Source organism: Heterodontus francisci, chromosome 2, assembly GCF_036365525.1.
Source record: "Heterodontus francisci isolate sHetFra1 chromosome 2, sHetFra1.hap1, whole genome shotgun sequence".
Taxonomy (NCBI): Eukaryota; Metazoa; Chordata; class Chondrichthyes; order Heterodontiformes; family Heterodontidae; genus Heterodontus; species Heterodontus francisci.
Window position 1 is genome coordinate 166,155,395 of NC_090372.1, and position 15,612 is coordinate 166,171,006.

General features: G+C 43.7%; 1 protein-coding gene across 1 annotated transcript in view; it reads left to right on the forward strand.

Moving 5' to 3' along the window:
* The window catches only part of malrd1 (MAM and LDL receptor class A domain containing 1), a 449,626-nt gene that overhangs the window by 171,427 nt on the left and 262,587 nt on the right, over positions 1–15,612 (forward strand). Inside the window, 1 exon segment of the mRNA XM_068053300.1 lies at positions 10,172–10,259. Coding sequence (XP_067909401.1) covers positions 10,172–10,259 — 88 coding nt within the window.

Here is a 15,612-nt window from a genome sequence, read left to right on the forward strand (position 1 = left end):
CCAGTTCTTGATCTTTCTTTTGCATTGTGATTTCTCCTATCTTCTCCTGCAAGCACATAAATTTCCATTCTTACTCATCTATCAAAGAGAGACACTATGCCCATGTTGGTGGCAGCCTAACTGTCCATCATGATGCCACAGTCCTGCCTCCTGCACGTAGCCAGTTAGTCCTAGCTGTGCATGAGTCACCTCCGCCTGACCAGTGTCCTCCACAGAGAGGCTGACATGCACCTGACAGCCAATGCTGATGCCTGTGCATTTCTACTAACTGGCTGGGCACCCACTACTCCAATATCATATTCATCTTTAGTCACATTTAAGGCTACGAGCTTAATATTATGCACGGCACTCACCTGGTCAGAACGCATTAGGTCATTGATTCGCTTTCGACACGGCATGTACATGGGACCACACCACGGCTGCTCACCTCTTCTCTTGTCTCCTTCCATACCTGTTTGGTTTGACAAGCTGGGCTCCTCCTACTGTCCCGAGGGAACAGGACTTCCCTCCAAACCCATGCAGCCTAGATGTACACATCTAGGGAGGTATCAGTGAACCTGGGCGCCACCCTTGCTCTGCCTTCTACCATGTCGCTATCTCTGCTGTTGCCAGGGCTTCCTTGCTGTTCCCTCCAGGGCTGCAGCCTTTGAAAATACTGCTGACTGCCTTTTTTCTTTAATTCTTTCATGGGATGTGAGCTTTGCTGGCAAGGCCAGTATTTGTTGCCCATCCCTAATTGCCCTTGAGAAGGTGATGGTGAGCCGCCTTCTTGAACCACTCCTGTCCACATGGTGTAGGTACACCAGTAGTGCTGCTAGGAATGGAGTTCCAGGTTTTTGACCCAGCGACAGTGAAGGAATGGCGGTATAGTTCCAAGTCAGGATGGTGTGTGACTTGGAGGGTAACTTGCAGGCTATGGTGTTCTTATGCTGCCCCTGTCCCTCTCGGTGGTAGAGGTTGCGGGTTTGGAAGATGTTGATGAAGGAGGCTTGGTGAGTTGCTGCAGTGCATATGGTACACACTTCTACCACTGTGTGCCAGTGAACCTGGGACACTACCCTGAGGAACTCCTGCAGCGATGTCCTGCGGCTTAGATGTTTGACCTCCAATAACCACAACCATCTTCCTTTGTGCTAGGTATGACTCCAACCAGTGGAGAATTTTCCCTGTGATTCCCATTAACTTCAATTTTGTTAGGGTTCCTTGATGTCACACTCAGTCAAATGCTGCCTTGATGGCAAAAGCAGTCACTCTCACCTCACCTCTTGAATTCAGCTCTTTTGACCATGTTTAGACCAAGGCAGTCATGAGGTCTGGAGCCAAGTCACGGCAGCCTTGCCTTAGCTGGTCCTTCCTCTCTGCATCTCCTAATTGACTGCCTCTCCTGCCTGCCAGTCATTAAACGGATGGCCCAGAGAAAATCACGCTCCCAATTTCACCCATTGTGGAATCCCAGCCATTGTGTCTAGTTTGGGATGTGAAGGCCTTAGAGAATGGTTCCATGGATGAGGAACTTCAATTACGTGGATAGATTGGAGAAGCTGGGGTTGTTCTCCTTAGAGAAGAGAAGGTTGAGAGGAGATTTGATAGAGGTGTTCAAAATCATGAGGGGTTGAGACAGAGTAAACAGAAAGAAACTGTTCCCATTGTCAGGGTCAAGAACCAGAGGACACCAATTTAAGGTGAATGGCAAAAGAACCAACGGCGACATGAGGAAAGTCTTTTTTATGCAGCAAGTGGTTAGCATCTGGAATGTACTGCCTGGGATTGTGGGGAAATCAGATTCAATTGTGGCTTTTAAAAGGAAATTGGATAAGCACCTGAAGAGAAATAAATTGCTGGGCTATTGGGAAAGGGTGGGGGAGTGGGGCTAGCTGATTTGCTCTTGCAGAGAACTGGCACGAACATGACAGACTGAATGGCCTCCTTCTGTGCTGTAACGATTATATGATTCTATGATTCTTGGAAATAATTAAGTTAGTAAAATGGACAAATGAGATCTTAAAGTTTTACGCTTTATACAGGCAACTATTGTGTTACCCTGACTTTCATAATCTATGAGATAAGCTTCTACCATGTATTCCGTATTAATGTTTTATCCTTAGATATACAAAGTGCATCTTCACAATTAAGCTTTTCAATCCCATGCCACAGAAACCTTTATATGAACTTGAGTCCCTTTTTGAGGTCAATGAAAAGTCACAATCGGAGGAGTAGCAAGTCTAACTACATAATACATTTTAAAGAGACGGCATTATAATTAAGTCAATATTACTAAAGTAAGCTGTTTAAAAACAATAAATTGCTCGTATTAAGAGTAGTTACACCCAGTAAAAGGTTGCCAACAATTTCCATTGTGATTACTTTTTGTAAAAGTTTTTCCTACTACTATTCACATCTATTAATTACAGTAATTAAAATGTGCGGCACTAGTTAACATGACCTTGATAAGAGATGCTTCAAGTTACGTAGTCATATAATTGCATAGTGAGAATGAATTAAATTTCAGAGAGGTTGGGGTTACTATATGTATATATTTAATTAGCATTTTAGGTGGAATCACTGCGCAGAATATCCTCAGAGTTGCTCCCACCTTGCTGCCATACCTTTGCTGGAGTATGGTGAAAACCCTGTTTACACACGCCGGTGGGATTTTTGCTGCACTTCAGGTAATGTTACAGTGGTAGAGTGGGAACAGTTAGGAGGAAATTGAAGGCCCTGGAATTTTACAGCACAGTAGGGGGCCAACTGACCTATCACACCAGCTGTCTGAAAAAGTTACCCACTTCCTCCCATCCCCTCCTCTTTCTTCATATCCTTTTCAGAACTATTTTCCACGTTGCTTATTAAAGTTGTTATAGATTATGCTTCTACTGCTATTTCTGGTGGGGAATTCCAAATCCTAACAAACCACTATGTAAAAGTTTTTTCGAAACCCTTCTCTTCATTCTTTTGGCGATGATCATAAATGCTGGCGGCATGGAGCATTTTTGCAATGCACTTTTTATTGTTTTCAACTTGGCTGATACCTTAGATGGATAAACAGGATTCCTGCTGCAGATCCAGGAAGGGCTCCAAGGAAATTCCTGGCCCATGACAAAGGGCACAGGGGCAAGGGTTAGCATGTAAAGGAAAGGGTAAGCAATAGCAGATGACTTACAGTGCAATGCAGCAGCAGTTGTCATGCTGACTGTGCACGTGTATGTAGGAGTTAAATTGAAAGAGAAAAGGAATGGAAGATTTCAAAACATCCTGGTCATCTCCATTGATGCATGCCCTCTGTCTGCTAACAAGGATGATAGCAACCGCCTCGTTTGGTGGCAGAGTTTGCACAACCTCCTTTTTTTCTGTACTCTCCCTTCAGCTTGTCCATCCTGCAAGAATCGTAGTGTGTGCCCTGTTGAAGGTAGTTGAAAATGTGTTGGTATAATGTACATACTGAAGAGGAAAAAGCAAGTGTGGGCAAGATGGGGAGCCTTCAGTTTGGGAGTGCAAGCAGAAACAGGTGTAGTGCAGTGCTCCGTGGCTGGAGATGAAACATGGGAAGCAGGAGAGCTAAGAATTGATAATACTGGGGCTACATATTCAGCAACAGTTCAAGAAGGCAGCTCACCACTACCTTCTCAAGTCTAATTAGGGATGGGCAATAAATGCAGGCCTTGCCAGTGATACTCAGATCCCAAGAACAAATTAAAAAATGGTGGGATGATACAGGGCTGTAGAAAAAAGCAAGAGAGATGTTTAACCTTTCTGCCATTGGCAGCCGCACCTTCAGCTGCCAAGGCCCTAAAATCTGGAATTCCTCACTAAATCCTTCTGCCTCTCTATCTCGCTCTGCACTCCTTTAAGATGCTCCTCAACACCTACCTCATTAGCTAAGCTTTTGGTCATTTATCCTAAAATCTCCTTTCCATGGCTGTGTCAAATTTTGTTTGATAACACTCCTATGAAGTGCTGTGGGGTGTTTTACATTAAAAGTGCTATGTAAATGCAAGTTGTTGTGATGATCAGGTGAGGAGGAGTTGAAGGGTTCCCTCTTTTCCCTCTCCTTGTTTGACCATAACAGACTTATTTCTTTTTTAAGTGGATATACTTGCCAATTTTGTGAGTGTTTAACTTGTTTACATGCTGTGATCATAAAAAGAGCCAATCAGACAGGTTTTCTCGAGTTTAACAAAGTAAGAGGTGAACTTTATTGTCCTTAAACCGGTCTGAGTAAAAATAATAAAAGCCTCTCCAACTTTCACACACACACACACACACACACACACACACACACACACACACACACACACACACACACACACACACACACACACACACACACACACACACACACACACACACACACACACACATAGGGTACAGAGTGGGGAAGGATAGATTGGTTGAAATAGAGTCCAGAGAATAAGAAGGCATATGGTGTGTTAGCTTTTATTAGTAGGGGGATCGAGTTTCGGAGCCACGAGGTCATGCTGCAGCTGTACAAAACTCTGGTGAGACCGCACCTGGAGTATTGCGTGCAGTTCTGGTCACCGCATTATAGGAAGGATGTGAAAGCTATGGAAAGGGTGCAGAGGAGATTTACTAGGATGTTGCCTGGTATGGAGGGAAGGTCTTACGAGGAAAGGCTGAGGGACTTGAGGTTGTTTTCGTTGGAGAGAAGGAGGAGGAGAGGTGACTTAATAGAGACATATAAGATAATCAGAGGGTTAGATAGGGTGGATAGTGAGAGTCTTTTTCCTCGGATGGTGATGGCAAACACGAGGGGACATAGCTTTAAGTTGAGGGGTGATAGATATAGGACAGATGTCAGAGGTAGTTTCTTTACTCAGAGAGTAGTAGGGGCGTGGAACGCCCTGCCTGCAACAGTAGTAGACTCGCCAACTTTAAGGGCATTTAAGTGGTCATTGGATAGACATATGGATGAAAATGGAATAGTGTAGGTCAGATGGTTTCACAGGTCGGCGCAACATCGAGGGCCGAAGGGCCTGTACTGCGCTGTAATGTTCTAATTCTAATTCTAATTCTAAAATGGGTAGACAGTCTGTGGAGGTTGGTGACTCGGCTGGCTTCAGGCTGAATTCGGTGGTCCTGAAGAGATGGACGCTGATTCAGTAGTTCTCCGAGAGACAGCAATGTGACTGAATTCCTTTGAGAGAGATCTCTGTGTGTTCTTTTCAAAAAGTTCTCTACTGTGTAGCTGAAGGAGGTTTCTGTCTGTTCTTTCTGGAAAGATCTCTACTCTCACAACAGCTCCTCCATCAGGCTTAAGTCATTAAGCAGAGTGAGCATTGACCATTGAACAGACTCAAACATAGATCAATTAAACTACTGAACACTACATTCTGCAGCAGGAAATATGCCTTGGCACTCACAGTCAGCAGACAAAGTTTGAAGCTTGCAAGGTTGGAGTGGTTTGTCTCCACCAGTTTAATAGTCAAGTTTCCAGTCGGTGAATTAAAAAATCATCCTTTGACCCTGCACGTTCACACGACGTTGTTAAGAGATGGAAGCCATACCATGACAGTTCTGGTCAAGTTTTTCTTCTTGCACTGCAGCCAGGACCATGGAACAATATTGCTGGCATTGATTTGTTCAGCCACTCTTTCCATTACTGCTGACTAATTTCACTGAGCAGCATTGGAGAAGAGGAGATCTTCCTTTCTATTGCTCATTGCTTTATGAGCACCTCCATGACTGCATTGGAGATGCAGGGGACTTTGGATGATATCATGCTGCCTGCTACATCAATCACTCTATCTCCATTGCCCCCCGTCTTGAAAAGTTCACCTGTCCTTTAAGAGCATGTCGACTGCTTTTAATTAACTGCCCTGCCATACTTCCTTCTCAATTGGCAAGCACAATTAGCGCCAGGAACTGGCCTGCTCAATGGAAATGAGGCTTGACTGCAAAAATTGATTGGGCTTTCTGTTGATTGCATCAGGCAGATAGAGCAGATGCCCTGCTCACCACTCACCAAATATATGCTGGAAACGCAAATCACCCTCTCGTAATTAAATAACCATTGAGTAAAAGTCAATGAATCTGACAATACTGAAGAACCAGGATTGACTGTGGTTCCCTGCTTGTCATTTGGAGAAATTTCATATCAATACAATAACTGCTTTGTGAAATCTCACACGAGCATGCTAGGGTAAGTACTCTAGATGCTCAGCGGCTAATTAGAATTTCAGAAGTTAACCATTCGTGAGCCACCTAGTTCCCGTCTTATTTTTTAGATGAGGGTCGAAGTGTTGAAGAAAATAGGAGGCAAGAGATAATAAATGAAGGCAGAAGAAGCAAAGGTTAAAAAGTGTGTAGGACAGGAATTTGGTAGTGTTAAAAGGTATTTATTTAATGGCAAGGAGTATTGCAAATAAAGCCGATGAGCCGATGGCACTGATAGATTCATGGCAACACAATATCATTCCTATAACAGAAATTTAGCTTAAAGAGGGACAAAAATGGCAGCTCAACATCCCTGGATATAGAATTTTCAGGCAATAGAGAGGAGGATAAAAAAGGAGGGGGTGTAGCATTATTGGTTAAGGAATCAATAACAGTTGCGAAGAGGGCTGATATTCTAAATGAATCATCAAATGAGACCATATGGGTTGAACTCAGAAATAAAAAGGGGCACCCATACTACTAGGAGTGTACTATAGTCTATCAAATAGTGAGAGGGAGATAGAAGAACAAATGAGTAGGCAAATTTCTGAGTGCAAAAACAATAGGGCAATAACAGTTGGGGATTTCAACTACCCGAATATCAACTGGGATACAAACAGTTTGGAGGGCCTAAAATTCTTGAACTGCATTCAAAAGAACTTTTTTAGCCAGCACGTAACAAGCCCAATGAGAAGGAGCACAATTCTAGATTTAGTCTTCAGCAATGAAGCTGGGCAAATGGATGAAGTAGCAGTGGGTGACCATTTTGGAGATAGTGACCATAATACAGTTAGTTTTAGCATAATCATGGAAAAGGATAAAACAGGAGTAAAAGTTCTAAATTGGGGGAAGGCACATTTTATGAAGCTGAGAGGTGATCTGGTGAAAGTGGACTAGATTCAGCTACTTGAAGGAAAATCAGTGGCAAACCAGTGGGAGGCATTCAAAAGCGAGATTCTACAGGCATAGTGTGGACATGTATAGACCCCACAAAGATAAAGGGTGGTATGACCAAATCTAGAGCCACCCGGTTATGTAGAAGCATACAGAGTAAGAGAAAGCAGAAAAAGAAAGCTTATGACGGTCACAAAAAACTTCATACTTTAGAAAGCCTAGAGGAGTATAGAAAGTGCAGTGGTGAAGTAAAAAAGGAAATTAGGAAAGCAAAGAGAGGACATGAAAAGTTATTGGCAGGTAAAATCAAGAAAAACCCAATGATGTTTTATCAGTACATTAAGAGCAAGAGGGTAACTAAGGAAAGGGTAGGGCCGATCAGAGATGTATAAGGGAACTTATGCGTGGATGCAGAATATGTGGACAGGGTTCTTAATGAGGTTTTTGTCTCTGTCTTCACAAAGGAGAGGGATGATGCAGACATTGTAGTTAAAGAGGAGGAGTGTGAAATATTAGATTCGATAAGCATAATGAGAGAGGAAGTACTAGAGGGTCTGACATCCTTGAAAGTGGATAAATCACCAGGGCCGGATGGATTGTATCCCAGTTTGTTAAAGGAAGTCAGGGAGGATATAACAGATGCTCTGAGGATCATCTTCGAATCCTCACTAGATACAGGCGAGGTACCAGAGGATTGGAGGTCTGCGAACATTGTACCATTGTTTAAAAACAGAGCGAGGGTTAGGCCAAATAATTATAGGCCGGTCAGTCTGACCTCAGTGGTGGGTAAATTATTAGAGTCAATTCTGAGGGATAGGATAAACTACCACTTAGAAAGGCATGGATTAATCAGGGATAGTCAGCAGGGATTTGTTAAGGGAAGGCCATGTCTTACTAACTTGATTGAATTTTTTGAAGAAGTAACAAGGATCATTGATGAGGGTAGTGCAGTGGATGTGGTCTACATGGATTTTAGTAAGGCATTTGACAAGGTCCCACATGGCTGACTGGTCAGAAAAATAAAAGTCCATGTGATACAGGGGAATGTGGCAAGTTGGATCCAAAATTGGCTCAGTGACAGGAAATAAAGGGTAGTGGTCAACGGATGTTTTTGCGAATGGAAAGCAGTTTCCAGTGGCATTCCACAGGGCTCAATGTCGGGTCCCTTGCTGTTTATGGTATATATTAATCATTTGGACTTAAATGATTGGGAAATTTGCAGATAACAGAAAAATTGACCATGTAGTTGATAGTGAAGAGGATAGCTGTAGATTCCAGAATGTTATCAATGGTTTGGTTGAGTGGGTGGAAAAGTGGGAAATGGAATTCAATCAGGAGAAGTGTGAGGTAATGTCTTTGGGGAGGGCAACCAAAGCAAGGGAATGCACAATAAACGGGAGGATATTGCGAGGGGTAGAAGAAATGAGAGACCTTGGAGTGCATATCTCCAGGTCCCTGAAGGTGGCAGGATAGGTAGATAGAGTGGTGAAGAAAGCATATGGAATGTTTTCCTTTATTGGCCGAGGTATAGAATACAAAAGCAGGGATGCGATGCTCGAACTGTATAAAACGCTGGTTGGGCCACAGCTGGAGTACTGCTTACAGTTCTGATCACCACATTATAGGAGGTACATAATTGCTCTGGAAAGAGTACAGAGGAGATTTACAAGAATGTTGCCAGGGCTTGAAAGTTGCAGCTATGAGGAAAGATTGGATAGGCTAGGGTTGTTTACCTTAGAACAGAGGAGGCTGAGGTGTGACTTAATTGAGGTGTACAAAATTATGAGGGGCGTAGACAGGAAGGACCTGTTTCCCCTAGCGGAGAGGTCAATTACCAGGGGGCACAGATTTAAGGTGATTGGTAGAAGGATTAGAGCGAAATGAGAAAAAACCTTTTCACCCAGAGGGTGGTGGGTATCTGGATTTCACTGCCCGGATTGGTAGTGGAGGCAGAAATCCTCAACTCATTTAAAAGGTACCTGGACATGCACAGAGTTATAGGTCCTATAACGTCATCATGTACCCCTTCTAGAGCGTTTCCATCAGCGCTGCCTCCACAGCATCCTCAAGATCCACTGGCAGGACCGCATCACAAACATTGAAGTCCTGGAAACAGCCAACATCATCAGCATCGAGGTAAAGCCAATTGCGTTGGGTGGGTCACGATGCCCGGATGGACGACAGTCGCCTGCCCAAGATCGTGTTATATGGAGAGCTGACCACTGGTAAAAGGAACAGAAGGGCCCCATGCAAATCTTTCAAGGACTCCCTGAAGAAATCCCTCTCTGTGTGCCACATCGACTGTTGCCAGTGGGAAGCATAGGCCATAGATCGTGATTCCTGGAGCTGCTACATCAGGAAGGCTACAGATACCTTTGAGACTGAGCGAAGAACCAGCATGAAAGAGAAAAGGAGGAGGATAGCTCCGATTGCCTCCAGCAGCGACTATATCTTCACTTGTACCCGCTGTGGGATAATCTGCTGGTCATGGATAGGCCTGACTAGCCACCAGCGGGCCTGCAACCGATGAGTACAACCTTCCCAAAATCTTCGTCCACTAAGAAATGCTAAGAGAGGTACATGTACCGGAAGTGCTGTAACCTGCAAGGCTATGGACCAGGTGCTGCAAGGTGGGATTAGATTGGGCAGCTATTTTCTTCAGCCGGAGCAGACACGATGGGCTGAATGGCCTCCTTCTGTGCCGTGACTTTTCTATGGTTTCTGTGGTTCTATGGTTAGGTGATGCCATGCTTGCATGCAAAAGCTTGTGGATGTAGGAGGAAGTGAAGACTGATGATGGTGAGGGTTTGCACAATTGAAGGTTTATGATGACACAACAGCTGTAGCAGAGGAATGTATCTTCCCCCATTATTGTGAAGTTTGTCAAATTTGATATGTGAAATTAATATGGGTCATAGTCAGTAAAAAAAGTTAAATTATTCCAAATCTCTTTTTTCATGTGATTAGTAAATGTAATGAAGTCTCATTTTGAAGTATTATTTTGTAATTGTAATTGAACAATGCATTTCCATGACTGATATAACATCGATAAATTGATATTGGATTAGTATGAGGATGATGTTTCTAATTGTGTGTTTTGCAACAGATATTAATGGAAGGTACGGTGGGAGATAATTTAGGAGGAGACATTGGAATTGATGACCTATCCTTCATGGATTGTAATTTCTATAATGGTGAGTATATTATTTATCGTTCAGTTATAGAAGTAGTTTGATTGGCATTTATTAAAATTGAGGATTTGACCTCCTTTTAGTGCCCTTTATACTGTTACTCTTATAACTGAAAGGTGATTTTGGAAAAAAATGTAACTGCAGTGCGGTTCAAGGGAGCCGGCAATATACCATCAGTCACTGTGGCTGGTGATCAAGGAATTTATATCCCCAATAGAGATAGTTGGTAGAAAGCTTGCATTCAATGCCTCATAAGGAGTTAAGCATGGACCTTGCAAAATACTTGAAAAAGTAGGTTAGGAAATAATATATATTGATCTAAGAACCAAGACCAGATAAAACAACAACAATTTGCATTTATATAGCACCTTCAATATAATAAAATGTCCCATGGCGCTCCACAGAAGTGTAATCAGACATAAACTGACACCCAGCCAAAGAAGTGGATATTAAAACAGATGACTAAAAGCATGGTCAAAGAAGCAAGTTTTAAGGAGTGCCTTAAAGGAGGAGGTGGGGAGAAGTGGAGAGGTTTAGGGATGGAATTCCAGAGCTTGGTGCCTAGACACCTGGAGAAAGTGGAGGATGCAGAATTCTCCCAGATGCCACAGTTTGAGGAATGTAGAGTTGTCAGAGGGTTGTAGGGCTGAAGAAAGTTACAGAGATAGGAGGAGTGAGGCCATGGAGAGATTTGAACAGCAGGATGAGGATTTTAAAATTGAGACGTTGGTGGACTGGGAGCCAATGTAGATCATTGAGCACAGGGCTGACGAGTGAACAGGAGTTGGTGTAATATGTAGTGAAGCAGCATAAAAATTAGGCAAAAAAGAAAGAATTAAAAGACTTGCATTAATATAGTGCCTTTCATGCCCACAGGATGTCCTAAAGTGCTTTACATCTAATGAAACACTTTTGAAGTGCAGTCACTGCTTTAATGGAGGAAACGTGACAGCTAATTTGTGCATAGCAAGCTCCCACAAACAGTAATATGATAATGACCAGGCATCTGTGAAAAGAAAGATTGAAAGCCACTGTCAAAGTAATTTCTTCAAAAATATTTTTACATACATTCATTCTGTATAAGCCATACTAATTAGATTATCTGCTAGTAATGATCTGCTGATTATTATCGGATAAAGCTTCAGTGATTACCTTCTATCACTAATCCTTCAGTCTGGGCATAATGACGATCAATGAAATAATGATATTGAGCATGCTGGCAATCACAGGCCTGCCATGACCATTGCTTCCAGCAAATAATAATATAATATCCTCATTGTGAATTTCACAGTATGTACTACAAAACATTCCTTCACCTTTTTAAGATTCCCTCCTCAACATTTCTCCACTTCTGGTTTTTCCAACCATATATTTCCCACCCAAAAAGATTGAATGTAGGATCTAATCTTGAACCTCTTCCAATTAACTGACCCTTAGGGGTACAAAACAACAGTCTAGAATAATTTTCTGGTATCCTCCCATTTCCCTAGTAGGGAACTGGCCCCTGTTCTTTCCACAATGTTGCACCTAAGACTAGGAAATCAGCTAGCTATGAGGCTTAACTGCTTGTTATGGTGTATCAGTGCTTTGAGGTTGTATGCCATCACACTGCCTCATGTTCCCTCACCCTGGGGTTACTTCAAGACTGAGACATATCTTCACATGACAGTTCATATTGTCTTGCTTAGCTGTCAATTGTCCCTCATTAATCTATTGTTATCCAATACTCTATTGTAACCCATAAAGTTGCAGATTCATTCTGTATGTTTGGGATCTGATTGTTTCTTGACTGTCACAGATTTTAAAAAACTCAGTTTAAGCAACTTACGATATAATGATGATTGAAATCATCATCATTGTGTGTTCCATGTTCTAACAACTTTTAAATTACTTGGCTCTTTCATAGCTTTGTCCAATACACAAATTTAAATCTATTTACTAATCTCTAATGTGAAAAAAAAGCTCCCAAGGAAATTTTTATCAGTTCTCCAATGTTTGCAAGCAATTTTTAGTTTCAGACTTCACTCATGCATGGGAATAAGGTTTGTGCGTTATATCACTTCTCCTATCAGTCATTGGGATATTTGGAACATGTGCTTCCAAGATAACAGTGAATGGCAGAATGCAAATCAAGATCTTAGCCTTCAGCGAGGAATTAATAAGATAAGTGTGATATTAAATGTAAAGAATTGAAACAGCAGCAAAGCCAGTGAAAATCATTGACTCAAACATTATTCAGAAGGAGTTGATGACCTTTGAAGAGGCTGCTTTATTCCATCAGCCATTTTGAGCTATTGAGTCATGGCTGGAATGGGCAACAGGCTGAAACAAGCAAAACGACAACTTGCATTATAAGGCAGCTTTAATGGACAAAATATCATAACCTCTGCATCACCAACTCGTTCTTTCACACTAAACCCTGTCACCAGGTTTCATAGAGGCACCCAAGATCGCGTCGTTGGCACCAGCTAGACCTCATTGTCACAAGGCGAGCCGCCTTAAACAGTGTTCAAATCACACGCAGCTTCCACAGTGCAGACTGCGACACCGACCACTCCCTGGTGTGCAGCAAGGTTAGACTCAGACCAAAGAAGTTGCATCATTCCAAGCAGAAGGGCCACCCGCGCATCAACACGAGCAGAATTTCTCACCCACAGCTGTTACAAAAGTTTCTAAATTCACTTGTAACAGCCCTTCAAAACACTCCCATAGGGGATGCTGAGACCAAGTGGGCCCACATCAGAGACGCCATCTATGAGTCAGCTTTGACCACCTACGGCAAAAGTGCGAAGAGAAATGCAGACTGGTTTCAATCTCATAATGAAGAGCTGGAACCTGTCATAGCCGCTAAGCGCATTGCACTGTTGAACTACAAGAAAGCCCCCAGCAAGTTAACATCCGCAGCACTTAAAGCAGCCAGAAGCACTGCACAAAGAACAGCCAGGCGCTGCGCAAATGACTACTGGCAACACCTATGCAGTCATATTCAGCTGGCCTCAGACACCGGAATCATCAGAGGAATGTATGATGGCATTAAGAGAGCTCTTGGGCCAACCATCAAGAAGATCGCCCCCCCTCAAATCTAAATCAGGGGACATAATCACTGACCAACGCAAACAAATGGACCGCTGGGTTGAGCACTACCCAGAACTGTACTCCAGGGAGAATGTTGTCACTGAGACTGCCCTCAATGCAGCCCAACCTCTACCAGTCATGGATGAGCTGGACATACAGCCAACCAAATCGGAACTCAGTGATGCCATTGATTCTCTAGCCAGCGGAAAAGCCCCAGGGAAGGACAGCATTACCCCTGAAATAATCAAGAGTGCCAAGCCTGCTATACTCTCAGCACTACATGTACTGCTATGCCTGTGCTGGGACGAGGGAGCAGTACCCCAAGACATGCGTGATGCCAATATCATCACCCTCTATAAAAACAAAGCTGACCGTGGTGACTGCAACAACTACCATGGAATCTCCCTACTCAGCATAGTGGGGAAAGTCTTTGCTCGAGTCACTCTAAACAGGCTCCAGAAACTGGCCGAGCGCATCTACCCTAAGGCACAGTGTGGCTTTCGTGCAGAGAGATCGACCATTGACATGCTGTTCTCCCTTCGTCAGATACAGGAGAAATGCCGTGAACAACAGATGCTCCTCTACATTGCTTTCATTGTTCTCACCAAAGCCTTTGACCTCGTCAGCAGACGTGGTCTCTTCAGACTACTAGAAAAGATTGGATGTCCACCAAAGTTACTAAGTATCATCACCTCATTCAATGACAATATGAAAGGCACAATTCAACATGGTGGCTCCTCATCAGAGCCCTTTCCTATCCTGAGTGGCGTGAAACAGGGCTGTGTTCTCGCACCCACACTTTTTGGGATTTTCTTCTCCTTGCTGCTTTCACATGCGTTCAAGTCCTCTGAAGAAGGAATTTTCCTCCACACAAGATCAGGGGGCAGGTTGTTCAACCTTGCCCGTCTAAGAGCGAAGTCCAAAGTTCGGAAAGTCCTCATCAGGGAACTCCTCTTTGCTGACGATGCTGCTTTAACATCTCACACTGAAGAGTGCCTGCAGAGTCTCATCGACAGGTTTGCGGCTGCCTGCAATGAATTTGGCCTAACCATCAGCCTCAAGAAAACAAACATCATGGGGCAGGACGTCAGAAATGCTCCATCCATCAATATTGGCGACCACATTCTGGAAGTGGTTCAAGAGTTCACCTACCTAGGCTCAACTATCACCAGTAACCTGTCTCTCGATGCAGAAATCAACAAGCGCATGGGAAAGGCTTCCACTGCTATGTCCAGACTGGCCAAAAGAGTGTGGGAAAATGGCGCACTGATACGGACAACAAAGGTCCGAGTGTATCAAGCCTGTGTCCTCAGTACCTTGCTCTATGGCAGCGAGGCCTGGACAACGTATGTCAGCCAAGAGCGACGTCTCAATTCATTCCATCTTCGCTGCCTCCGGAGAACACTTGGCATCAGGTGGCAGGACCGTATCTCCAACACAGAAGTCCTCGAGGCGGCCAACATCCCCAGCTTATACACACTACTGAGTCAGCGGCGCTTGAGATGGCTTGGCCATGTGAGCCGCATGGAAGATGGCAGAATCCCCAAAGACACATTGTACAGCGAGCTCGCCACTGGTATCAGACCCACCGGCCGTCCATGTCTCCGCTTTAAAGACGTCTGCAAACGCGACATGAAATCCTGTGACATTGATCACAAGTCGTGGGAGTCAGTTGCCAGCATTCGCCAGAGCTGGCGGGCAGCCATAAAGGCGGAGCTAAAGTGTGGCGAGTCGAAGAGACTTAGTAGTTGGCAGGAAAAAAGACAGAGGCGCAAGGGGAGAGCCAACTGTGTAACAGCCCTGACAAACAAATTTTTCTGCAGCACCTGTGGAAGAGCCTGTCACTCTAGAATTGGCCTTTATAGCCACTCCAGGCGCTGCTCCACACACCACTGACCACCTCCAGGCGCTTACCCATTGTCTCTCGAGATAAGGAGGCCAAAGACAAATGGACAAAATAATCCAAATGTGCTTCACAGAAGCGTGAGGAAAAATGGGCACTGAGCCAAAAAGAAAAAAATTAGGAGGGTGATCAAAATTTTGGGGTTACTGTATCAAAACCAGTTGAGTAATGTTTGGAGCGAAGCATGTATGCAACCCCAGATGTCCCATCATGGAAAGAAACATTCCAATGCCACAAAACATTATAGATAAAAATACTTCATTTTTGTCTCATGAAGTTACACCTGCCAGTTTTCTTGCAGCTCTCATCTTCTGGTATCAATAGAGCACTCTTGTGTTGAAAGTTGATGAGCTCCCAATAAATATATGTCAACAGCTT